We start from the raw sequence: 26,768 nt of genomic DNA, 5'->3' as shown, positions 1-26,768 counted from the left end.
GTACACACCTTAACTAATAAAAATGAACACTACAAAGTATATAACGCTGCTACAGAACCTGGTGAGTTCCTGCCAGTGCCCATTGATCCCTCCAGGGAGAAAACAGGAGGGAGAAGCGATATATGTGAAAGTGGTCTGGCGCCTTCCCGTTCCCCTCAGCCCTTCCACCGCCCTCGGGGCTCTCCCGGGTTTGCATCCTTTTTTCCCCGCGTGATCGAACAGCGGGTCCCCCCTTGCCGGTACCGGCTGAACCTGCAGAACCGGCTGAACCCACCGAACCCACCGCCGCCTCCCCGGTGCTTTGGGGTGCGCTCAGCGCGGGGCAGAGCCGCGGAGGGGCTGTCACCCTGCTGCCCCTGTCCCTCCGGCTCTGCCCTCCCGCGCTGTCCCTGTCCCCCTTCTTTGTCCTCCCTCTCTGTCCCTATCCCTATCCCCCGCCCCATCACCCCGCTTTGTTCCCTGTCCCCTCACTCTGTCCCCGTCCCCTCACCCTCTGTCTCCCTGTCCCGGTCCCCCCGCAGTGCCCGGCACTGCCGTAAAGCGCGCTCCCGCCGTCGCAAACGCCCCGCGCGTCCCTGGCGACGCGGCCACCCCCGCGGAGCCGGAACATGGCGGTGGCGGCGGCCGAGGGGGCCGAGGGGGCCGAGCTGTACCAGGCGCTGTCGCGGCCCCTCAGCCTCCTCCAGCAGCCCGACTGCGGGCGGGCGGCGCGGCTGCGGGCGCTGGAGGCCATCGGCGCCGAGCTGCGGGGCCGGGCGGTGCCCGGCGCGCTGCTGCAGGAGGTGTTCGCGGCGCGGCTGCTGCGGCCGCTGTCGCGGTGCCTGGCGGGGGACGCGGCCGAGCGGTGCCGGGAGCTCGCCCTGCAGCTGCTCCAGCACGGGCTCAGCCACGGCGAGCGGCCCTGCGAGGCGCTGCCCGTGCTGCTGCCGGTGCTCGCACAGCGGCTGTGCCCGCCTCCGGCCGCCGAGCCCAGCGAGGAGCTGCGGCTCGGCCTCGTCCAGCTGCTGCTCCTCCTCCTGCAGCGCTGCGGCCCCGCCGCGGCCCCCTACCTCGGGGACATCGCCCGCGTCCTCCAGGCCACCCTCCTCGACCACTATGCCGAGGTCAGGCGGGAGAGCTGCAGGTGTGCGGTGGCCTGTGCCCAGGCCATGCCAGGTGGGGCTTAGGGACGGGCAGGGGGTGAGCGGTGGGATGGTGCGAGCCCGAGAATCCTGGGGGATGGGGGATGAGGAAGGGACAGGAGGGAACAGGGAGAGAGAGAGATGAGAAGTCGCACAGACCCTTCACGGGAGTGCTTTGCGGGATTTGGAGGATCTGCTGGAGAAAAGCCGTGCCAGGAGTGGAGGCTGAATTGTTACGTGCGGGTGACAGCAGGAGGAGGAGTTAGTTCAGCTCTGATACAGTGTAGAGTTAAATCCGACTGCTACACAAATGCTGCAACATTATTCAGTCTGTTGTTCGTAGTGTTACAGAAATGTTACTCCTGGTCTGTCACCCACATAAAGGCACAGAATCACAGGACATTAATCCCCCACCCAAATGCATTAGTCCACTCGAAATGTCATCGTGTACTGCTGCTCCCAGCAGCTAATGGGTGGCATGGGTATGTCCGTGCTGCTTAGAATCACGTAATGGTTTGGATGGGAAGAGACCTTAATGATCATCCAGTTCTACCCTCCTGCCACGGACAGGGATGCCACTCACTGTGACAGCTCACATGGTTGCTGTTTCTGTGTTTCGCCCTAACAGAGCACTTCCACATGCAATCAGAATCTCTGATAAAACCCTTAATGCAGACAATTTCACACCAGCACTACAGAGTTCGTGTCGATGTGATTCAGGCTACTGGAGCAGTGATACAGTTCGGGAATGGAAAGTCTGTGGATGATGTTCTGTCTCATCTGGCCCAGAGATTATTTGATGAGATTCCCAAGGTGTGCTTCTCTTCTTTCTTTAGTCTGGATTTATTTTAATTCTGTTTCAGGGTGATTTTTTTTTTTTTGTGTTTCCCTCCCTCCTCCCCCAGTTTTCCACTTTCATTCATTCAGTTAAGTAAATATGTCTATTGTGGTTTAATCCCAGCCAGAAATTAAATCCCAGCCCCTCACTCACTGCCAGTTCAGGTCACCTGTCCTGGCATTGCTCCCTCCAGCTGTTTGTGCAGAGCTTGAGACACCAAAAAGTCCTTGACTTAGGGTAAACTCTGCTTAGCAACAACTAAACATCAGTGTGTTATCAGCATCATTCTCATACTAATCCAAAAAACAGCACTGTACCAGCTAATAAGAAGAAGATGAACTCTGTCCCAGCTGAAACCAGGACAAGTTCCCATACAAGTTTTATCAGCTGTAAACTGTCCAAACCCAAGGCTGGTGACCTACTCAACTGCTTGCCTAATTCTGCAGGGTGTTGAAGATTGTAGGCACCTTTTTGTTTTGATGAGTACCTTAAATTCTGTCTTAAACTCTCTGTCACATCTCTCCAGGCCTTGATTTTGTGGCCTTTTCAGATACTTAACAAACACAGTATTGGTCCCTTCATAAGATGCAGTTGAGGCAGTAATTTTAAAATTAGCTTCATCATTCCTTTGTAGTGAACAGAGGAAATCTTCTTCTGAAGATGTGTTTGGAAAGCTACAAATTCCAGAGAAATGTACATTTCTTACATTCTCTGGAAGATATTAACCATGACATTTTAGGTTTTTGAGTTAGGTCTGTACCTTGTCTTCCTCTCAGAGTTGTGCTTTCGTGCAGCAAACAGTCTCAGAGTGACTGAGGCAGTGAGAAAGCAAGGGAGTGTGATACCTTGGGTGTTACTAAAGATGCTTCATGCAAGTGAGGAAATCCTGGGTTCTTCTAATTTCTTCTGAGAGCATTGATGTGCTTTACCATACAGAAAGCAAATACTGTTTTTAATTTTTTTTCTGTTATTTTCCTGACATATATAAAATAGTCCTTTTGTGTCCCTGTAGGTACGACACGCTGTAACAACTGTCATTGGAGAATGGCTGTTGCACCTACGAGATAGATATTCATATTTTCACAAGCTTATCCCTTTGTTACTTGGCAGCTTTAGTGATGAAATTCCTGAAAATGAGTAAGTGGAGCACTTTCTTCTTTTTTTCCCTCCCCCCAAATAGATGTCACACATGGAAGTGTTCCTGTATTCACAGATGTCTTGCTTGGAGGACAAAACCCCTACTTTTGTTTGTTTGTTCATTTTTTTCTTAAACCCAAAATGTTGCATTATCTTCAGTAACTTTTGTTATACTGTCCTTTTATGCTACATCCAAGTGTGAGAGAGACAAACACAGAGGTAGACAGAGACAGAATTATCCCTTGGAAGAGGAGACCTCTGTCCACTGTGTACAAAAAAAGCATAAACTCTCTACTTAATGTACCTCAGTTAAATGGCAGGAATGCTTCCCATCCTTCCCTCTGAATTTAAGTAGTCAGCTTTTCTAGAAGTCTCGTTTTAAAATGTTTTTCTTTTGTGGGGGCGTGATGGTATAAAACTCTTATTTTGTATCTAGGAAACTGGCTTGGACTTATTGGGAGAAGATAGGCTTGCAGTGGGAGAAGGAGAATGAAGAAGATTTGAAGGATAAGATGGATTTTAGTCTTTCACCATCTCATTATCCCAAAGGAGGTAAGTGTTGCACTGAAAGTGGTTTTTGCTTCCTGAAAATCTCCAAGAGCTGCAGTGCAGTAATAACAGCAGAGCAGGATGTGTAATATTCATTACAAGCTGTAATGTTAGTTAATGTACAGGGGTGGCACATATTAAAAATATCACATAGAGCATTTATATATATAAAATTATTTAAATTATTTATGTTTAATTTAAATTTTAAAAATGTTGGTTCAATAACTACATTATTTTTTTTCCATTAACCATACAATGCATTTTGGAGAAAGAGTAAGAGAAAATGCCTATGATGGAGAAAAGGTAAAGCAGTGGTGCAGAAACAGCAGAAAGTTCTACATCAGCCAGGTGCACCATGGGCACAGAGATGACTGGAAAGGAAGGCAGGATGAGCTGAGTCCTTGAGTAATGAGAACTGATCACAGCATTAATGATCCACGTAATTGGTGTGGAAGAAAAATTTGCAGTGAAATTATTTCAGACTTCTCTGTGAGACACTGGGATGCTACCAGTCCGACAGTGCACATGAAGAATGTGGCAACAGAATAATTTCTTTTATTATACACAAAAAACTGTCAAGATATGCAGAATGAGTAGATTACTTTTTCGTTCTGTATGATTTATAGGTGGCTTTAAAACATTGTGTTTGCAGTAGCTTGAAGCTTGTTTCCTGTCTCGGGTTCATGAAGTTAATGTTTAAAAATATGCACATGGGAGTTGGTGAGAGAGAGGGTTTAACTGGCTCATTTATTGATTTCTGCACTCATACTTAACAGAACAAAAACTCTTTTGGTGTGAAAGAACAGGTTCATGCTTGACTTGTGCCTACGTGACAATCACATCACAGAATACCCAGCAGCAAAATCCTTTCCATGACAGTGGGTTCCGGAGTCCTTTCTTCTCTGAAATTACACTTCTTTTTTTTTTTCTTTAAAGTTGTTTTAGTCAGTAATGCTTGAATGAAAGGGGAAGCGCTTCATAATGGTGACTGGTTTGACAGAACTGTTTAGCTTTGAAGACAGGCAAGTTGATCTGTCATCCTTTCTAACTTTTTCTCTTTCCTCCTTATTTTATATATAATTTTACCTCAGGGGTTTGTAAATTCTAAAGAGTGCTTTTACTCCCACTGATGATGGCAGAAGCATATTTCTTCTTCTGATAGTCAGAGAATCTTTTAACATACGTAAAGTGATGAAGTTGAATGTCTGAGCTCCAGTCACTTATTTTGCAATGACCATGATATAGTGAAGGTCCTAAAAGCCTTAATATCCTTGTCCTTGAAACAGAGATTACCATTTGTAGAGCTGACAGTGTTATATCTTGGTCAGTTTTCTCTAGGTGTGTGTTGGGGTTTGTGTGTGTGTGTGCTGTTTTGTTGGGGCTTTTTAGAGTGGCATCTATCAATTACTTCATAATTAAATGATATGTGCTTTCGAAAATAATCTTCTTAGCACAAGAAATATGCTTCATGAATTTGGGCAACATTCCAGCCCCACATTTAATTTAATTTTCTTGGTAGAATGATGCATTTAAGGCTTGAATGTGACATATGTGTGTGTATTTATATATGACATATGTAACTAAAGAATATTTTAAAGAAATGACGTGGTAATTTTGGACTTGGGTCCCAGGATAATGCTCACTTTAAGATATCATTTCTTCCTGCTTATCTTTACTTCCAAATTGTGTCTTATTAACAATCAGGCTTTATGTGACAAGAGGGAAGAAAAATCAGAGGAAAGGATGATTGGCTGCTTAATCTTACAGATACAAAACTTTATCAGGGCCACTAATATACCTTAGTTTCAGCTAATAATTTGTGGTGTCCTACCACAGACTGTATATGGATGATTTTTATTATATGTGTCCTTCCTCTGTGTTTGCTTTCCAGAAACATTTGAGTTTGGTTGTTTTTTTGTTGTTGGTCAGTTTTGTTTTTGGAAGGGGGGAGTGTTGGATTCTTTTTTAGTATGATAATGATGTATTTTAATACTTTGTTGCCATTTCTTCTGACTTATTGAATGTACTGGAATATGTTTTTACAACTGTGAGCTAAAGGTACATTTTACTCAACTGTCCAACTGTCAAACTAATGGACCTGACACAGGAGCCCCCCTGCTTTGATCTCACAGTGACAGATCCTGCAGGTCAGAGGAAGACCAGAGTTAGACCCCATACCTGGTGTCATCCCCCCAGCTGAACAGCTTCCACTGAGCCACAGCAGTCATTGCCTTAGGATACAGGTGCAGACAGTTTATAGCAGGGAAGTCTTTGACAGGAGTAGCTACAGGGATAAATACCTGCATTTGAACATCTGAAATGAAGGAATTGCTGAAAAGAATGGTCCGAATTCTTCAAACAAAATTCTGCCTGGGGTCGAATAGGATGCACAGTCTGTATTTGCTGTCTCAGGTAGATTTCTTTATTTGACCTTTTGCTGTTCGTTGTCACTTTTCATAATCCAAAATTTTATCCTCCATTGACAAAAGAAGCAGCAATTCACATCCTGATGCTTGAATTTTACTTTCTTCCCTGCTCTAGGTATTTCATAAGCATTTATAAGCCTTTTGTAGTCTTCAGACCATTTACTTTAGTCAGTTTTCCTTCCCCCCTCAGCTCCTGTATAATCTTTCTTACCCATTTAAATGTGTTATTTAATTTTTGAGAGATTGAAGAGGCACATCAATGAGCTGCTTTTCCTGAAAACACCTTAGCAAAGAGATCATATAATAGCTGTGATTTTTAAAATGCTATCAATTTGCTGGCCTGATCTATTACACAGAACCTGTACAAGCCATAGTTAGTGCCCCTTCTGCTTTCAATTTACCAGATACACTTTTAACCTTTTCCTTTAGAGGGCACAATTGACATTGTCTGTTTTATTGCAGCTCATGTCCTCTGTACTATTTGTGACATTTACCTCTCTTTTCCACTCTAAATTATATTTCACTCAGTGATACTACCCTGAGTTTTGTTCATCTCTGTGTGTTTCAGTTTGTTTTTTATAAAGAGATTTGTGTTGCTATAAAAATTGAAATTATTTAGCTGTGTTATCTAAAGTGGATAATGTCACACATTAACTTCCCTTTCTCTTCTGTAAATATTTTAAAACATGAAATCAAAATCACCATCCAGTAATAAATACACAACTTTTCAAAGAGTTCTGCGGAGTGTAAATTCTGCAATATATATTAAAGAAATGCAACTTGCACAGGTAAATTCCTCAGAAGCATTTGGAATATTTTGTTCTATGCTGAAACAGATACCCAGAGCTCTTACCTTGGAACTTTTAAACTTTTCTGAGAATTAATTTGCATTTGCTTTCCCTTTGATATTTCCTTTTGTTTTGTTTCTGTTTCTTTCTTTCTTCTAGTGACTCGACCAGGACTAGGTTGTCGGGAACTTGTGTCAAGAAACCTCTCCAAAATCCTTCCAGGTCTCTGTCACGATATGACAGACTGGGTTGTAAGCACAAGAGTAAAAGCATCCCAGCTCCTGTACACATTACTGCTGCATGCAGAGGATCACATCACACAACACATGGAGCTGCTGCTTAGAACTTTGTACCAGTCATGCTTGGATGAAGAGAGTGAAGTGGTTAAAAATGTAAGTTTAGTCTCTCACAGTAGTTGTTGTACACTGAATAAAGACTCTGTCCTTTATAGCTCTGAGTCTGACCTTACCACAGGTCACTGGAAATTGCTGAAGGATCAGGCTCAGGTTTTTGTGGGTGTTAAAAACACATGAACTTTGTGCTTACCTACTATGTTATGTAGAAGACCGATAGTGAAGGTATTTAAACTTTAGTTCATATGCCAACCCCATGAAGCATTCATAATGACCTCTCTAAAAACCATAAGCAGTGGATTAAAGTATAAAAGCCTTGAGGTAATAAATTCAATGTAAAAGAAATGTGCAGGTCATGCCCTTTCAAGTTAATTTCACTTATCTCCCCCTGCTCCATAATCCGACTGTATATTGAGGTATGTTTATTCCATGTGATACCCGTATTCAGTTTTTGAATCCTTGACTTAATGCTTGGAAAATGCTGGTAATTTGTGAGGAATAATTAGCTCCGTTTTTTCCAACAGTTAATGCTTTCAACACTTTGATCGACAAATCACTAAAACAGTTGTAGTTGAAGACATTAGATAAATTTGGCAACAGAAGGACAGGTGGTACAAATGTTTTTACAATTTGAAGATAAAATCTTCTGTTCGTATTTCTACACAAGGAAGAGAACACATGTATAACAAAAAAATATCCATGTAACTTACTTCACAGCTACAAATTTTATTGCTCTGGGATATTGGAAGAATGTGTTCTGCTTACTGGATGCAGGTAGTCCAACCAAATGGCCAACCCTTAAATCAGACTTTTCTTTAGGTTCTTGCTGTGAGTTGGGCTATAAGAAAACTTAAATAATTAGGAGAGTAAAGCCACGTGGCCCTGCTATCCTGACCAAATTTTCTATCAAGTGCTTATTGCTATAGTTCTAAATTCAAAAGTATGTGTTCAAGCAACACATAATTGTCCCTCGCCTTTTATTGACCATACTTGTCTCTTTCTTGAAATTCCACCACTAATCTTCTCACAGGTGCTTCCAAGAGATTTATTCCCAATTAGGAGATGATTGCAGTACTTAATTGTACTTTTCTTTGTGCCAAAACATAAGATTCAGCAACTTATGTTTGTGAATGCCTTTTATCTCTTAGTGGTGCTGCTTCCCAGGGTACTGTGATAACATACTCTATAGTCTGTAACTGTAGAACCCATTCCAGAGCAGCCACCAACTTGGAAAATGTCCATCTCTTTCTCCAGCCTAGTAATACCAAATGAGATATACAAAAGACCAGATGGTCTTTTATCCTTTGTTTCTTACTTTTTTTTTCCTTTTTCCCCTGTTAAAATGAGTAAATTGATCTATACAAATGTATCAACTCATATTTTTGAACTGTTTAATTGTATTGTCCAGTTTTCAGAGCAGTAAAGTCTTTTTCTCTATAGTAAATGAGGAGGACAGGGTTCACATCTACATGGAGTATGTTACAACTCCTTTGAGTCTTTGTGAAAGGAAACAGCTATAAATAGTGCAGATTTCAACTATAGAACTCATGGCTGTGTTCTTCCATTGAGACAAAAAAAATTAGCGTGATTCAAGTATTAATTAGGTGCAATTAAAAATCCACAGCTAAATCACTAGACTAAAAATAATATACAAAGAGAGATATGAGGAATGAGCCAACCATTAAACACATAGGTTAGGAAGAAGTTTTGCTATTGCACAGGTAGTGGTGCAATAGTTGATTGTATTTTGTTTATTCATGCAGGTGATTGTAAACTTTGGGCATCAGTCAGGCTGTAAGCTCTGGTATGGTGGCATTTCACATGGAACACAACATACTGATATATCTGCAAGGCAGGGATGGCATGAAAGGGTGCCAGCACCATGGGGAATAAATAATAATTTAGGCCTTTTTAGTTAAAGAAATAAGAAATGGAAAGCAGTGGGCAGTTCCTCCATGTTAGTGTTTCCACACTAAACCAGATCTGTAATATCAGCTTCAAGATATAGTACAATAACAAAAAAATTCATCTTTCAGGTTTTTAGAGTTATAGCTTTTAATAGATGGGGGGTGGGTCCATTAAGAGTAAGCCTTGGAACAGCATTTGGAGGACAAAACACTAAACCTGCAACATCTGGTTATTCTAAACTAGAAACTTTATTACACTGAAAGTTGTACACTTCATTTCTGTGCACTGCTTTCCCATGGAAGTTTGTCTGATGAGAAGGGTGCTTGCATGCCTTATTATGTGCTTACTGAACACATCAAGAAAATTTCTTCATGCATATAATCATTACTGAGCGAGTGGAAAAGGCCTACAAGGCAACTGCTGGAGCATTTAAAGTAACAGCTGGAATCATAAAAAGAAAAAGCCCATGATATGTTGCATAGTCTTTGTGTTTTCAGGAAAATTCTCAAGTTTTCCTGTTCCTTTTTCAGAGTGTGAAAGCAGCAGAACTGATTGGAACGTTTGTCAGCCCTAAGGTGTCCTTGAGGTTAATCACCTCAGCCTTTGAACAGACACCCAAACCCTCCTGTGTGATGGTTCTGGCTGCAGTGATTCGAGGGAGCCCAAAAGAAATCTTACAGCCTCACGTGGCCCAGCTTGGCAACACACTGTCCCAGCCTGGAGTTTGCCAGCGATCTGAAGAGGTAAGGAAAGCTGGGAAACACACAGCTGGCTACAGGTTTTGACCTACTTATTTTTTCCCTGAATGTTCCCACTCTTATCCATCCCTTGCACACCTACCCCACCCTATCTCAGGATATAGTTGTGGTTGTGTGTCTGAGACAAAACAGGAGCTTCCCTGTCCTTCCTGGGCCATGTCGTGGTTTTCTGGGCAAATCTGCTATTTCCAAAAGCTTACTGACAGTCCATCCTCTCAGCAGATGTGGGTTCAAGTTTGGGAACCGCTGTAAAAGGCTTCATATGGTGGTAGGAAAATGAAGAGGCATGGCAGGGAGAGAAGCAGCTGTTTAGTAAGTACTGTGCTAACAGAGGACTACCTTGGCTGATCCTGAGGCAGAGTTTAACCCATGTTTTGAAATTCCTTGTGTTCACAATCCAAACAAGATCATGTACTCAATCCTCATCAGTAAAAATGGCTGAAGATTTTTCATAGTCCATTATAATTGGCATGTCAGGTTTCTGAAGAAAGATTCCCTCTTAATGTCATCTTATTTTTGTTTTGTATTCTTAATTCCCATTTTAAAAGGAAGCATTTAGGAGCACACTGTGTAAACTTTAGGGCCTGGTTCCTTCTCTTGAAGTGAGAATCTAGAAGGAAGATCTTTATTAATTAGAAATTTACTCCCAAGTGTATCCTTAATTAATGGCTGAGCCTGAAAATCATTTTTATTTTAGCATATGAAGAATATTCATCAATTGCTATATAAGGAGGTGAGAGATTCTCTTTGAAATGGAATGGAGATTTTTGAACCTGCAGGACTTTTTTCCCTTCACTTATTCAAATGTGGAAATAGATCTGTTACAGTTGCACAAGAGGAATCCCTATAATTTTCCCCACAAATGAAATCCTGGCTTTTATTCCACCAGAGGTTTGTTAGGCTTCTGCTGTTAAGATGACCAAAAAAGGGCCAGTGCTGTGCCTTCAGAAACTCTGATTTCATGTCAGATGCAGGCTTCCCTTAAAACAGTTATTCATGTGTGCAGACTGAATCTGGCCTAATTGTCTTTTTGAGCCAATGTAAGATATATGTTTGAAGTTCTTCCTTCATTAGGTTTCTTCCCTAATGGAATATGTACCAGTGATGCAGGAATTAACCTTAATCTCCATGAAGCCTGTGATGATTAGGAACTCATATAAGTGGAAGCACTGTAACCTGATTGTTCAAATAACAACTCCCTGAAGTGTATCTTCAAAATTGCTATGAGGTTTAAGCTTACCACTTCCATTTGGCATTAGCTATAGGAGTCAGATCCATCTGCAGCTGAAGGTTTGGGGGAATTGTTCTAGCCTTTAGTCTTGGAAAACAATCTTTCTCTATATTAGCCAGTGAATGCTGCACAGACACTGTTTAGCTAAGGATTGACCATGTCCATGAGATTAATAACATTTATAGCTAACCTATTCCTACCTAGACTTGATTTATTTTTGGGAAGTAAGTCTGTAACAATGGCCCCTTCTGTTCACTGACAGCTCCATGAATGTCTGATGCACTTTATCATAGGAGTCATGGCAAACTAACTGACAACAGTATTGACTTCAACTGGTATCAGTTGAATCAAGATAACAGGAATTATATTGAATCAAATGAGATAAATTGGCTGAGATAAAAGCAAACGCTCGGGTTTTCTTGGTTTATGTATTTAACTGTCACTGTTCATCCAAAATAGTCAAACATGGAATAATATTTCAAAGAGTTGTAACAAATACGTTATTAATTAACAAATTGCACTTCAGAAAGAGAAAGTACTATCAGCAAGCACTTCAAAATGCTTTGATGTTTTTATTCACCATTCACCAGTGGAACCATTGTGTGATTAAGAGCAGGGTCATTTATTTTACTAACAGGACAAGGTAAATACAAACAGACAGTGTGGGAGGAAGATTATATTGTATTCTATAAAAAGTAGAATGCAGGTAGTCAGAAGAGCTAACATTAAATTATCAATATGTTACCAATGTAGAGGATTTTACAATGCTCAGACTTTATTACTGTCATTTCCCATCTCTTAAAAAGAATGTTATATTATCTAAGAAAACATAATAACTGTCTGCTTTTGTTAAAAATCAGGTCTTTTATATGGAGCAGTTGCTTTGTTGTGTGCAAGCATTGATTGAAGTGTGCCAGGAAGACTGCAAAGAAATTAGCTTGCAGCTAATGAAAGTTTTGGTGACCATAATGGCAATACCATCCTCTCAGGACCTTAAAGAAAAGGTAAACTATGAGCTGGTTTAATATTTTGTTGTGTTTCTGACTTTTACTATTGAGACACTTTGTCTAAATGGAGTTAGTTGTGGGGAGTAATGGCTCGAGGATGGTCCGAGGTTGTGCTTCTCTCACTGTACAGGCTGTATATGGTTAATAACAGAATTAAGATTGGAGTTGGGTTTACAGTTTGGGATATCAGTCACTGGCCAGTGAATATTTGGTTATACACAGGAAAAAACTCAAATTTATTTTCTGTCTTTTAAGGAACAATTCACCTAGAGATCGAGCTCTACTAGCCTTAAAAAAGTGATGGTTTCATAGTAATTTTTTAATCTTTAGCCAGAGATCAGACTGATTTTACAGTAGTTGACCTTTTTACCTCCACACCAGAAACAAAAGTTTAGATGTCACAGGAATGCTTTAAAATCAAGGACAGCTGTACATTCCCACATAATAGATGAGCTTTTTTGGCTTAACATTATCTCACCCCTTTATTTCTCTCTTCCTCTTTCTTCCCTGAGCTAAATATCATATAAATCAGCGAGCCATCCTCGTGCAGTACAATTATGACCTCTCCCAGTTGTCTTTTTTCAAACACACACCTTAAATGCGGTGACTATTCTACTTCCTTTTCTCTTGCTCCCAGGCATGGTATTCCAAAGGCCTGTGTAGCATCAGTATTTATGGCCCCAGAGCTGACAGGCTGCCTCCAAGGAGGCATGAGGTATTCTGGAAGAAATAAAGTAGAACAAAGCTTGAAACAAGTACTGAAAAGACTTCACAGGTCAAAGAGGGTTGGGGTGACAATCTGTCTAATGGAGAGCCAGTGCAAGAGTGGGATCCTGAAGGGGTTGGAAATGGTGTTTGTTTGCTTGGGACTTTTTTGAGACAAAAAATCTGTCCAAGTAAGGTTGGATCTGGTATGTTTTGTGGTATCTTGTCTGTTTATCCCTGCAGTGGACTATAAAGTCAGCAAGGTCCATTTAAAACATTACAACTTCATACTCCTACAGAGAAAGCAGTCTCATAGCAATAAATCCTAATTTTCATATATGGAAAAGATAATCTCCCAAGATTATTAAAGGTTTAAGATGTTCCTGCAGTTGCAGATGATTTTTTAAGTTGACAAGACTTTGGATAAGAATCTTTTTTCTCATTAGCCTTTCTTTCAGCTAGACACATAGAAAATCTGGCAGTGAGATTACATAATTGCAATATTTCAAAAGTGCCACAAAGACAAATATGGCTTGAGTTTATTTTTTTTCCTCCAGTTACTGACTGTTCTGAAACTTCAAAGTGAGCTGTACATCTTGCAGGAGGCAAGAAGTCCCTGTTAAAAGAGCTTAAGAACATACAGAACAAAAGTATTACAGCTGCTGTACAAGTATGAATTTGTTGTTCAGAAAAGAAATCTGTATTCAGGATCAAAAGATTCTGAGTATAAACATAAATTATCCAAAAATTAGCATTGTAGAACTTCAATTCAGGCTTTACTGGAAGGGGACAGGAGATCACTGAGATAGTGGAGATCACAACTGATGTGACCTGATGGTGAACACTCAGGTCTTGCCTGATTTTTGGCCCCTTTGCTTTGTGTCCATCACGTTTCTGGTTGCTCGGGGCTGAGGGAATGGACCAAGACCACCAACTGAGCACAGCAGTGGCACGAGCAGGAGGGTGGTTTACAGCCCCAAAGAGACTGCAGCCATTTCAGTTGTGAGTCTGTCATGCATGATTTGAGCTTGCCAGTGGTTTAACTGGTGACCTAAGGATAAAGGTTTGTTTCATTACCAGTGCCCTGTGCTATCTTAGCTCTTCGAATGGTAGCGTGAAAATAACGTGTCATTAAACTTTCGAATAAGGGAAAGAAAATCACCTTTGCTATTTATTTTTATTTTACTGTGAGATGCTTCTTAATGAGAAGATATGCATCAGTCTAGTCATATTTAATTTATTCTCTCTTTTTAATTGCACTCTTGAAACCACTGAAAGTTTATTTTAAATCATATGTGAACAGTGTATTATTTTGTGTCTCTTGTTCAGTGGAAAAAAACCCTTGTGTGTTATGGTGGGATTAATAATGGGGAACAGTTTCTGTCTTGACATATTCTGTAAAATGTTCCAATTAATTTACAAATAACTTATACGTAATATATTCATTTATTTGAGTTGTTTTGGCTGGCTGGCAGAATGCTTCCAGAAAGGAGAAATCTATTGTGCTTGAGGCAGGCAAACCTGCCTTAAGAGTAACCTTTGTCCTTAGCAATTCCTGATTTATATTTTTTTTTTCCTAGAATTCTCATTTATTCTCTCCACATCTGGTCCTTCCATAAAAACATCTTTGTCTGGCAAGTGATTAGTCTGTAAGAGTCTAAAGGTCCTAGACATGTTCCAGCTAACTTGTGTGGTTGAGTTCAGCTTAAAAATATTAAAACTATGAGTACAATTTGTAGTTCTACTGAAGCACTGAGAGTCAAATGATGTCACTCAGAGCTCTGCACTACATCTTTCCCTGCTGGAACTGGCCATGCTGGCAGCACATGTTATTCCTTAGTGGGGTTCCTAATGGTGTCTTGCTCCTCATCATTGCTTCCCTGTCTACTGAAATCACTGAGACTACAGATGCTGCTTCCAGCATGCTTTTAATCTCTTCCTTGGAGGAGTTTTATGCTCCTGGTAGATGCCTTCAGGAATTGTAAAAGCAAATTTTCCCTTCCTTTGAAATACATCTGCTGCAAGTGATTAAGAAAATCAATAGGCTTCCTTGCCAAGCATCATGATCACGTCTGGAATTCATTTAGTAGTTCTTTTTACGTGTTTCATTTGTACGTGTTTTATTTGCATATCTCATGGAATAGTCTAACTGTAAATATGAAGAAGATATCTCCAATGTAACAGTGAATTTTGGTATTATAAGCAACAGAAGTTGAGAATTTCAAAATGATCCTGCCCAGCTACTGTCAAGAGAGAACGTCTTGCATAATTAAACTGGGGGGAAGAAGGGGGAGAGGGGAAATGCCAGCTCTTCTCTGACCTGCAACAGCAATGGTTTTTGGAAGCTGCCATAGCCTGTTAGATGGGCTTGTGAGAAATTCCTCATATGTCAATGTTTTAAATCATTCTTAAATTAAGGAGAAAAATCACTGCATCTTTATAAGCACTAAGAGCCTTTTTTATGATGTGGTTAGTTTTTGGATAGGTCTGCACACAGATTAGAGACTCTTTCATTTTGCTGTTAGGTAGCTGTGTTCCTCATGATTTCATTTTGAAATCAGGACAAATGTTTCACTTCAAGTAAAAGTTAATGGATATGATAGAGGCAGACATTAAATATCAATCTTGATTGTTTAAGTAGAAACAATGAAAATCTTCTTGTGTCCCTTCTGTTCTTAGGAGTTTAAAAGTTTGGGGTTTTTTATTAATCTCATTTCAGTTAAAGTATTCTATCTCTGTTTTAACAGGTGGAGAAAACAATGTCTTCATTAGCTGAAGTGCAGCAACTGGATAGTTTTCATTGTCTCTACAAGCAGCACATAATTCAGCTCATGGAGTGGGTTTCAGTGTCGTGTGATGGGTGGAGCTGCTACTCTCCAGAAGTGTTACAGTTAGAGGTCATTGCAACCCATTCAGGTACCACTTATTTAGTAATCCTAAAAAAAAATTAGTCTCAATCTCCATAGCCTGCAGCCAGGTTGTGTTTTGTAATGAACAGTGTAATACTCAGAAACTTCACAAGAACATGATGGAAAGCAAAACAAATGTTGAAGCAGCTCATATTGCAAAAGACTCCTTGGCTGCAAGGAGCCTGTTAAAAGCACTTATGGAAAAGTGCACTTTCAGGTAAATGAAATAGGTGAGCATTAAACTGATGTAGCTTATCTGTCCAAAAATGTATCTATTTTTTCCATCCATTCACTGATCTTTCAAAGGATACTTTCTGTAACAAACACTTCCTCACTGTTGTTCTTCAACACGTGACTGTGTAGAGATGAGTGAAACACTTGGGTGCACTTTTCACATGCCTTCAGTCCTGCACAGTGGACACCCCTCTGACACAGCTCTCCAGGTTGCAGCTACAGCAAGGACCGTGGTGACAGGCAGCTCTTCTCACCTAGACACACATTTGAAGATTATTAGAATGGAAAATCCTCGTAATTTGTTTTTTTCCTTTTTGTTGGTTGAACAGGGGACGTCAGACAGTCACTTCAGCTACAGGTGAAGTATCATTGTGGCTACTGCAGATAGTTAAATGTGGACAGGTGTATTTTAAAGGACTCTATCTTATGCATTTAATCCTTGAATCTCAAAAAACCCCTCATCAAACCTGTGTGAAGCACCCACTTGCTGGTTTGTGCAGCTACCAGCATAAGCACTTTTTCTGGTTTTCATCTGTGGAAAGAACAAAAAGTTTTTTCAGTGCAAGATCTGAGGGGCCAACTTTTCTATATATTTGTACTCCCATTTCCATGACTGAGGGACTTCTAGACAGTTGTCTCTGTTTTCCTTAATGCTAAATAAATCATCAAATGTCTGGGCAAACATTTTGGCTTGCACCCAACACTGGTAATATGCTATTGTCTGTGTTTTCTGTCTGACACAGCAGCTCCTAGAGCTATTTTTTTTCTTTCTTTTCATTCCCACACATAATGTTGTTTTTAATCAATTTAATCAACTTTACTCATTTCACATTTCTCAGTTTTTACTGTTTTCCAGGAACGTATGCTTAAGCTGAAATTAGCAATGTAGTTTATTTTGTTTATTTTCCATCTGTTGAATTTGCTGTTATCAGTTTGATATAATAGTAGTAGCTTATGAATGTCTCAGAACTCACATGAAGTGGTGTATTTTGAATAAATGCTGTGAAAATAAAGACCTATTTGTTGGCACAGACATTTAGCAAACTGCAGTTCAACACCCTCTATTGCTTCAGTCTAGACAGTGAAAATTTGGGGGTTTGTCATTATTATTTTAAACATTAAATTTCCAGATATTATTAAATGCTATTGAACTTGTTTTGCAATCTTGAATACTTCAATCTGTCCATTCCATGTGTGAGGAATATTCTTGTCATCAGAAATGCCAGTGTTGTGTCTCCTTCTGGGAACATTTTCTGAGTGACTGGGGTTGAATGGAATGTGCATCTCAGGGATGCAAAGCTGAAGAAGTTCCTAGAGTAGTTTATTGCAAAAATAGAGCAGAAAGAGCATTCTACAGCTAGAAGCTTGTGTACGGTCTCTGTGTACTCTTTGTCTTTAAAACCATGCAGATGTTAATCCCTATCAAGGAGAAAGGCACAAACTTCCTTCAGTTTCAGGAAAATAATTTCTTAAAATGTTGGGATAACAGCTTAGAGTTCTGTTTGTTTATTGTTTAGAGGTGAAAACAGAATTCAGCAGAGGTGTGAAAATATTGACAAACTAACGAATTAATTTAGAAAATATTTTTATTTCAAATAGCTCCTAAAATTCATCATATTTTAGATTCTTTTGTAAAATGCAAATAAGCATCACTTAGACATGGAGAAAGAATGCTGCTGCAGTAATTCTATTAGCCAACTTTTGAAGTTGATCCTTTCAACCATGCCCTTTCCTGTGCCTCCAGGAGTCACGAGCACCTTTCTTTGAATGCTGCATGTGGAAAAACTTGAAAGAAGAAAAAAGTGTAATTAATGTTGCTGTATGGAGAGGGGTGTCAGGGTCATACCAGATTCAGTATAATTTTTCATTAAATTTAATGAAACCAAAATTTTTTGCCTAGCCTTAGACTTTCAGAGTTACTTAGGAACAGCATTAATCCCCCACCCAAATGCATTAGTCCACCCAAAATGTCCTCTTGTACTGATGGTCCCAGAAACTACTGGGTGTCATGCATATGTCCATGCTGATACAATCATGGAGTGATAGAATAGTTTGGGTTGGAAGGGACCTTAAAGACCATCTACTTTCAACCCCCTGCTGTGGGCAGGGACACCTTTCACTAGACCAGTTTGCTCAGAGCTCCATCCATGGCCTTGAACACTTCAGGGATGGGGGAGCCACAGCTTCTCTGAGCAAATGTGGTACAGCAATAGCAAGCTGACTAAATGAGATGTGAGAAAACAGATCCTCAGGGAGCACCACACTGCCACAGCCAAAACTGTGGGTACCTGAGCCCATGAGGAATTAGTCTGGGTATTTGTGGCCCCCCTAATACGATGTAATGTGGATACTTTTAACAGCTGCCGTGCAAGAGGGGAAAGCTAAGTACTGTTTTAATACCAGATGTATTACAAATTTTATTGCACTCGCACGTTAAACATTTAAACAGAACTGAAATAAGCTTTACCTCTTTGTTTTCTAGGTCCTGTCATAGGTGAAGCTCTCGATGACTTTATTCTCATTCTGAAGACGTGTCTTCAGCCAAACAAAGATCCCCAGATGCGGTTAAAACTTTTTACTGTTTTATCACAGTTGTTCCAGAAAGCAAGTGAAACCATCAATTCTCAGGGGTAAGTGGAGGTCTGATTTCACACAGCTATTTGAACACTACAGTGGCATTAAGAAGTAATAACCATGGTAGTTATTTAACCCTTATAACCATGCCCATGTTGGCATGTCTTGGAGAAAAAAGACTTTCCCACCATCTTCTACAGCATATTTTACTTGTTGTATTTTTGAACAATGATTAGAAGGGTGGAGTGCAATAATTTTTAAAAATATATAAATAAATTCAAGTCTAGACTTTCTCCACTGTAGTCTTCCTACCTTTTGAACTGAACGCTTCAGTGTGAAGTGTGCTGTTACTTGTTTCTATATTTTCAGGATGCAATATTAAAATCCCTATTCATATAAGAAATGTCTTTGTTGTCAGTAGATTACTTGTTTACTTTCATGGAAATTACTCACTGTTAGAATTAATTTACACAGATTTACAACAATAAAATCTGAAAATGGAAAGAGGAGAATTTAATTGCATCACCAACAGCAAAAGTACATCTCAGTGGTAATGAGAGATAGTCTTGGGAAGTAGCAATAAGTTGCAGTTACACTGTTGCTTTCACTGCTGCCATTAATTTGTTTAGCTCCTTAAAATTATCCTAACAGCTTGGATAGGAAGGCTTTTGGTTATTCTGCTAAACACAGTTGTGTGGTCATTTAATTGTGTTTGAGTCTGACATAGAACTGAGTCAGATAATTGCCAGATACTGCTTTACTGATTCTATTTCAAGGCACTAGAACAAAGATTCTCACAAGCAGCTCAGCATTATGGTTAACATAATGCTGGTGGAATTTACCTTTGTGTTTGCACAGATCGTTTTTCATTGCATTTTAATAGAAGGTTTTATTAAAAACAGAAGCAGCTACTGATCAGATAGCACAGAGCTGCTTCTAGTTTTGGAGCTGAAAGGAAATTTGAAATGATGGTGATCATTAGTTATATTTTTTTTTCCAGCAACTTTTTTGAATAGAAAATTATTAATTCTCAAAAATGTGTTTAAAATAATAGATCTAAAGAGTTTTACAGATTTGGATGTGTCTAATGGGATGTCAGATTCCTTGTTATTACTTAAGTGCCATCTGCTGACAGGAAGCAGGAGTGGCTGGATCTCTGCCTTCCTCAGACACCCAGGGTTCCCTTGCCACAGGGCAAAGCAGCAGCCAGGTGTATCTATTTTCATCATGTTGCAGGTAGAGATTTGCAGGTGTTTGTGTGTCAGTAGATAACTATTGTGCTTTAGTCAGGTTATACCCAGATAACATGGACTACCTGCAGTGGGTAAGAGGTAGTTACAGGAAAGAAGTAGCTACAGTTATATTTCTTATTACATTGAAACAATATTATTATGGAATTTTTTTGTTGCTGGTTTATCCTTGCTGGATGATTTTGTTTTGCTTTTGTGTGGGGTTTTTTTTTTAAGTGCTTACTGATAAGTTAGTTGTTAACATGTACCTGTTTTGTTCCTCCTGTGGCTTGGCACATCATGAATGGGCCACTTATTCATCCTGGAAGTGCAGGACTCTTAGAAAAAAAGTCAACAAGAGCTTCTTCCCTTTCTGCCAAGCACCAGGGTGGTGATGTGCTGTTTGGCACTCAAGTGGTCACAGTTTGATCAGAAGTTTGAACAGAGTGGGCAGGAATCAGGGTAGATTTAATCTGTTACTTGCCAATCTGTTTGCTTGCTGCCAGCTGATTTTTAAGGCAGTGAATAACCTGAGCTCCAGTTACTTGCCACAGACAAGCACTAATGTCTCTTTGATGCAGCAAAGTATTAATTAACTTGTGTGTCAGACCTGTATCTTTCTCTCTTAATTTAAAATTGTTTGAAATGGAATTAAATGGCTGTGAGGGAATCCTGCCTATTACAAGTACTGATTCTCACAGCAACTTTTAGCATAAGAGTCATTTAATAGAAGAGGAGGAAGAAACATCAGCAAAAACATCACAAATTTGTGTTTGTGATAAAAACAAACTAGTATTGGGACTGTCACCATCAGAAAATCCTGCTGACCTCCCATCCTTGAGGGAGATGAGTTTCTGAGCCAAGGGAGAGCTGAAGTATTCTTTGTAGGCTCCCTGCAGGATCGGGAGGTCAGGTATCATCAATAGCAGTCATTCTTTTGACATTATAAATACTTTTCACTGGACAGTCTCAAAGGGCCTCACAGATATTAATGAATCCTCACAGCACTCACATGGGGTGTGTTATCTCCACTTCACAGGCAGAGCAAGTGAGACAGAGAGAAGGTAAGTAGTTTACCAAGATAACAGTGAGTCATGGGCGTCGTCTGAAGTGGGAAAAAGTCTACCCTCCCCCTGCCATGAATGTTAGGTATTTGTTTAAATATTATCTAGAAAAATTAAGTTATGAAAATCTTATCACATACATTACAATCACATTGGCTTATATGATTTTATTTAGGTTTTTTTTTTTAGAGTCTTCTTTTTTTCCCTTTTCTGTCTATATTTCTATGACAGAACATTCTCTTTTACATCCTGTCAGTCTCTTTATCACTTTCTCATGAACCTTTATTTTGCTTTCTTATTTTTGGCTTCAGGCTGTTCCCTAGCTACCTTGAGACTGTGATAAAAGACATCCTGGCTCCTAATCTGCAGTGGCATGCTGGAAGAACAGCAGCTGCCATCCGTGCTACAGCTGTATTGTGCCTTTGGGCTCTCATCCACTGTGAAATGCTTTCACCAAAAGAGGTAAATTCTCTCCTTCTCATCCTTTGAAATCTTAGGCAGGAAAACAAAATAAATGCAAGGGGGGAAAAAAAAGAATAAATCCTTAGGGTAAGTAATATTTTCAGATGGATGGACAGTTTTCATAATAAAATTCATTAATTGTAATTGAATATTAATGACTGAAACAATCAGTGGAGAGATGATGTCCTGGTAGGAGACCTGAGGCCAGCAAGATGCTGAGCTGTAGGACTGGCTAGCATCAAGTTTTTGTAGATATTTTTTCTAATATAACATCAATTCTGTAGCACAAAATGCTGCACACTATTAAGACAACAGTTTGGGCACTTGACATTGTTGGACTCGTAGCCTGTGCCTGTGCAGCAGCACTGGAACCAGTCAGGACATGCTGCTGTGTCACGTGGCAAAGACAAGTTGTTTGGTTGCCTTGGAGCCCAAAGGTCCATTTAGGGGAAAAAAATAAAATCTGAAAGACTCCTGGAAAGGGCAGGAGGAATTGAGATGGAATGTGAAGAATATCTGTAGAAACTGAAGTGGAGACCTAGCAAGGACTACACTTACAGAGATGTTACCCACCAGTGATTAAGGATTCATTGAATCTGAGGGGGTTTCTGAAGCATCTTTGCTAACAAAAATGGCATGTGGAGATAATGCACTGGAAATATTTAAAATATAAGGGCATTTCTGAAAAATAAATTGAATTAAAATGTTACTAAATGTTCATAGTCTTTATTGCCTTTGTAACAGACAAAAGCAAAAAAGACAACACACGACTGGTTGAGTTCACACATACAAAAACATTGGTATCAAGATTACTGTTCCAGTTGAACATTTTTTTTCTGAATCGACGCCTCAATGTCTATTTTTTCACTAATGGATAAGAAATGTACATAATAAAGTGAAATTCCGACTCTCCCCAAGACATCCCATCCCATCCGATCCCATCCCATCCCATCCCATCGCTCGCTGTCAGAGCCGGAGCGCCATCTCCTGGTACGGGCGCGTCATCCTCAGCTCCGGTTTGGTTAAACCCTGGCAACAGTTTGGGGGTTGTTTTTTTACAGACGAGTAAGTTTTAAAGCTTTTACAAGTTACATAAAACTCATCTGCATGTACACTGAGCATTCATGAGCTGGATGATCGACTGGTGGATTTTCGTTTTCCAAGCAAGCTTAGAGGCAAAAATAGAGCTGTGTAACTTCTGAGATTTTCACTTTTAAAGTTAATTTTTTAAACTAAGCAAACCAGTATCTGTCAGAGCTAATGGTAACTGCTCTAACCACTAAAAATATTGTTTTAAAGTGACTGAAAAGCTGTTATTCTTCTATGCTTTTCCTATTAATTGTAGATCTTAAAAGTCAAAGATGAGCTAATGCCCCAAATCATTGCTTCCATGGATGAAGACTCTAAAATTACTCGACTGATGGCTTGTCGTATTGTTGATGCTTTTTTAAAAGCCTGTGGGAGGCAGTTTGATGAAGATAAATTTAAGAACACTTACACAGGTAAGTGTAAATGTTTAATTGACTGGAGGGGTTGTTTATTGTTGTTGTTTTGGTGTGGTTTTTTTTAAATCAAGATCTCCATGTGGAAGAATTACATTTGCTTTTTTTTACCCAAAGCATCACAGTTAGCTCAGCTTTTAAGGGTGAAAAGCACCCTGCTGGAGCAGTTAGCAGATTTGCTGTATGGCTTTAGGAATCACTATGCAGGTTGTCCACATCACCTGCAGACTCACTGCAGCACTGAAAGCACTAACACAGACTAGGAAATGACAGATATTGCTGCATGTCACTGTGGCATCTGGCTTTAATCCCACATGAAGAGCAAAAAGCCTTTAAACAATTTGAGGTACAAATAGGGGCAGATTTTATGTAGACTCGTTTCTCACCCCTTCTTATTTCACTCCCATAGACATATCCTAATGCTATTTCTGTGTTCTCTTAGCGAGTATTTTAACTATTTCGGTAGTTCTCCCCTAGAGAGTAATTTTATAGATACTAAGGAAATGGAAAAAGTAAAGTGCTCACAGACTCATACCATTAGCAGCATTTTTGGTTATGAGAGGCATTTTAATTTCTTAATCCTGCAGAGACTGAGGCGTGGTTTTAAACTGCTGAGAGGGGCTGCATAAAATGTATAAAGTACACAGACACATTCCAGGTGTGAAACACCTGAGCAGGCATTGCTGAGTGTGACTCCAACAGCCCTTGCAAGACCTTACTGTAGCAGGTTTTCAATGGCAGTTTTTCACTTCGTTGAAGGGCATTACAGACAAGTTCATGTCCTTTGGAAATGTCTTCGCTCCCAGTTTGGCCAAACTGAGCAGTATTTCCAACGTCATTATCCACTAAGGCCACTAGATGGAACTTCACTCAATATTTTGGTCTGTGCAGGGCTTGCCAGTACCTCATCTGCATTGCTTCAGAGTTTAGTCTATATGAAATAATGTGCTAAGTATAGTGAGAGCAGAACAGTGCTGCAGTATATAAATGGAAGTCACATTGTTCTCTGTGCTGTGTTTGAGGGCCAAGAGCAAACCATTTCAGTGTACCATAAATAGACTTGAATAGGTAGTGGGTTGGGGTTTTATCTAAAAAAAAAAAAACAACCGAAAAACCAAAGAAGAGAACCCTAGTCTAGAGTTCTGTACTGTAAAATAGAGCTAGGATCTGTAATGCTTCTTGGGACAAAGTTTAAATGCTAATCCATGAATCAAAAGGACAGACTATTCACATATATGTACCAGAATTTATGTTCTCATGTATACAAGTAACTTGGACTTTCCCAAACTCAGCATCTTAATGACAGATACCCTTTCTTACATAGTACAGTAGAAATCTAACAACAAACATATTTATTTTGGAGGGGTACATGACCAGACAATTGTCAAAGTATAACTTTGCACCTTGCATGTTCAACTAGTCTGCAGTGCAGTCATTCACTGAAACAGTAACATTTGATAGAAATACTGCACTTTATAGAGCATAGAAGTACTTAAACTCTGTAGTTCTGTAATGCATGAATAGACTTTCATAGTGCCTTGTTAGGAGTGCTAGAGAATGTTCAACTAATCTAAATACTTCCATGTATATCTTTATTAATGTTTTTGGCAACATAACAATCCAATAACAATGTGATACATGTATTCATAATATTCAAAAGACAGAAATACGTCATAAATGCAACAATAATTTCAGTGATGACAGAAGACTTTTTTTTTTTCGAATGCAAAAGCTAACTGCCCTGTTCACAGAGCTGTTTGGTTATTTACATGCTCCTTTTCAGAGGTTTTAAAGCGTCTGGATGATGCTTCGTGTGATGTACGACTGGCAGCTGCTCACACCTTGGCTAATTGGTTTAAGTGCTTAAAGGACAGTGCTGTGAAATCTGCAATGGAAGGTCATATTGAGTTTCTGTACCAAGAACTGTTGATACATCTCGATGACCCAGATCAAAATCTCCAAAATGCAGTCCTAGGTAAGACTTTCAGTCATATGTACTTTGAACAACACTTTTTAAATCATCATTCTAAGTGTTCTATGAAAGTGGCACATCCAGACAGAGGATAATCCTGACAGGCTGGAGCTTTCCTTTGGGTTTCAGTGGGTATGAGCTCCGACCTTTTACCTGTGTGCAGAATGTAATGTTTTGTCCTGTGTTCACAGGGGGAGAAATATCAGGGCAGCTGAACTACCAGAGAGTTTACAGATGGTAAACAGGATATGGAGCGTAGAGCCCCACCATTGCAGGATGTGACCATATCCCAGCCTGCTTGATAGGCCCCCTGGAATTTGTTAGTGTGTCAGCCTGTGTTCAAGAACATAAATGTCAAAACACAGACCTCAGCAAATGGGGGAGGGAGGAATGGGGGTGTAATCACTGCGCCACTCATAGAACAACTATTTCCACGTTCGGTTTCAGCTACCTTTGAGAGAACTTGAATAGAGAAACACAGAACAGCTAATGATTTATAGAACATATTTTTGTTTTGCAGAAGTTTTAAAGGAAGGAAGTGTTTTATATCCAGATCTGCTGGTGAGAGAAATCGAAGGGGTTGTACATAAGCATCAAACGCCGCTCTATTGTAATCAACTACTACATCACATTCAGTCAGCCAAGGAATCAGCTTTGTGAATCACTGCTGAGATTCTTTTTACTGAACTGATCTGAAATCTGTATGACCTGGATTACTTTCATGTTTTCTTTTGCTAGAGAAAGGCTGAGCTGAAAATAGATTGTTTTTTCTTTGTAAGTTCACTGTTGGCTCATTAAAAAGTCAAGTTGGCACAATTCTGTGTTCTTTGCTGCTTGAACGGTTCTTTGTATTTGCTAGCAATAAAACAATGTTTTAATTCACTTTGCATTGGAAGTTTTTCAGATACAAGGTTTAAAGGAGGAATGCTTTTTCAGGAATTTAACACTGTTTATAATTAAGAAAGATTTTTTAACAAAGTAACAATTTAACGTCAAAGTTATTAACTTAATAAAGCAAGGACTCAGTCTTTCAAGGAGGATTTCAAACTCTGGATAAAATCAGACTTTGCAGAGTCAGGTTTGTGAGGATCAGTTTTATAAGGGAAAAAAAAGCAGCCAAACTTCTCTTGCATAATGCAGCAAAATTTATAATGTTCTGAGTTCTCATATTTATGCTGGTATAATAGGGACATAGTAGGTGTCACTAAAAGAATAGTTTTTATTGTTATTGTACTACATTTCATGACTGAGAGTAAAGCTGAATTTTTTAAATTAAGGTTTATACATGGGAGGAAATGTGCTGTTTTGTCATTTAGATTGTATATTTAGTTTCTAGATTTATATTTTTGTACTAAATATATCACATTTGCAGTTTTTATGTTTATACCGTTGTGCCTTGGAAAGCAAGCAACATTTGTCTCCATGTTGCCTTGTAATTAAATTCTGGAGCTTTAGGTTAAAGCTTGATTTGTTTGGGGGTTTTGTGATACCTTTGTAGTGTATAAGTTTTAGTGTTGTCTTATATTCTCAGCTGTGTAATAAAATAAGTGAGCTCCTAACTGCTTGTCTACATCATTGTGGGGTAGTGTGCTGTTTATTATTTGCACACACAAATAATGGGAAATCAGGATTCTGATCTGGGGTTATTTAATCATCTGTATTACAGACAGAAAGTGCTCTTTGGCTTCTAATTCCCAAGTGCCTTGGCTTTGTATCAAGTCTAAAAACAGACTCAGTGGGGGTTGCTCATACTCCTTATGCTGTAGGAAGTCCTGGTGTTTGTTTGTCCTTCTGACCTAACTTTACCTTTTCAGGCTGTGACATAATGGTTAACAAACCCAGGATCTGTTTACAGCAGTATCTACTTGCATTCTCAGAGAAACATTTGAGACAGATTACAGACACGAGACAAGTGTCTTGTCTTCCTAGCTTAAAACCAGTTAGGCAAACTTCTGGCCACTTCTCCACAAAATAAGATGTTGCTTTGAAAATTCTCCAAAA

General features: G+C 39.7%; 1 protein-coding gene across 1 annotated transcript; it reads left to right on the top strand.

The window, feature by feature from the left end:
* The first annotated feature begins 593 nt into the window (after positions 1–593).
* DNAAF5 (dynein axonemal assembly factor 5) lies at positions 594–26,326 on the top strand. The gene is made up of 13 exons (XM_027726250.2): positions 594–1,155; positions 1,750–1,934; positions 2,972–3,096; positions 3,533–3,648; positions 7,019–7,251; positions 9,651–9,863; positions 11,970–12,113; positions 15,569–15,737; positions 18,447–18,594; positions 21,143–21,293; positions 22,639–22,795; positions 24,579–24,770; positions 25,288–26,326. The coding sequence occupies exons 1-13, from the start codon at positions 609–611 to the stop codon at positions 25,425–25,427; spliced, it is 2,520 nt and encodes an 839-aa protein (XP_027582051.1). The 5' UTR covers positions 594–608; the 3' UTR covers positions 25,428–26,326.
* The last annotated feature ends 442 nt before the right edge of the window (positions 26,327–26,768 follow it).

Source organism: Pipra filicauda, unplaced genomic scaffold (assembly GCF_003945595.2).
Source record: "Pipra filicauda isolate LSUMZ 115617 unplaced genomic scaffold, ASM394559v2 scaffold129_size2064235_pilon, whole genome shotgun sequence".
In the NCBI taxonomy this organism is placed as follows: domain Eukaryota; kingdom Metazoa; phylum Chordata; class Aves; order Passeriformes; family Pipridae; genus Pipra; species Pipra filicauda.
The sequence above is the reverse complement of the archived record's forward strand: the minus strand, read 5'-3'. Positions and strand labels throughout refer to the sequence as shown.

What these genes read in the sequence shown, in the direction of transcription:
- DNAAF5 (XM_027726250.2), top strand. Translation starts at nt 609, where the DNA reads ATGGCGGTGGCGGCGGCCGAGGGGGCCGAGGGGGCCGAGCTGTACCAG. An exon ending in CTGTGCCCAGGCCATGCCAG is followed by an intron (nt 1,156 to 1,749) that starts GTGGGGCTTAGG and finishes TCGCCCTAACAG; the next exon opens with AGCACTTCCACATGCAATCA. An exon ending in AGAGTGAAGTGGTTAAAAAT is followed by an intron (nt 7,252 to 9,650) that starts GTAAGTTTAGTC and finishes TTCCTTTTTCAG; the next exon opens with AGTGTGAAAGCAGCAGAACT.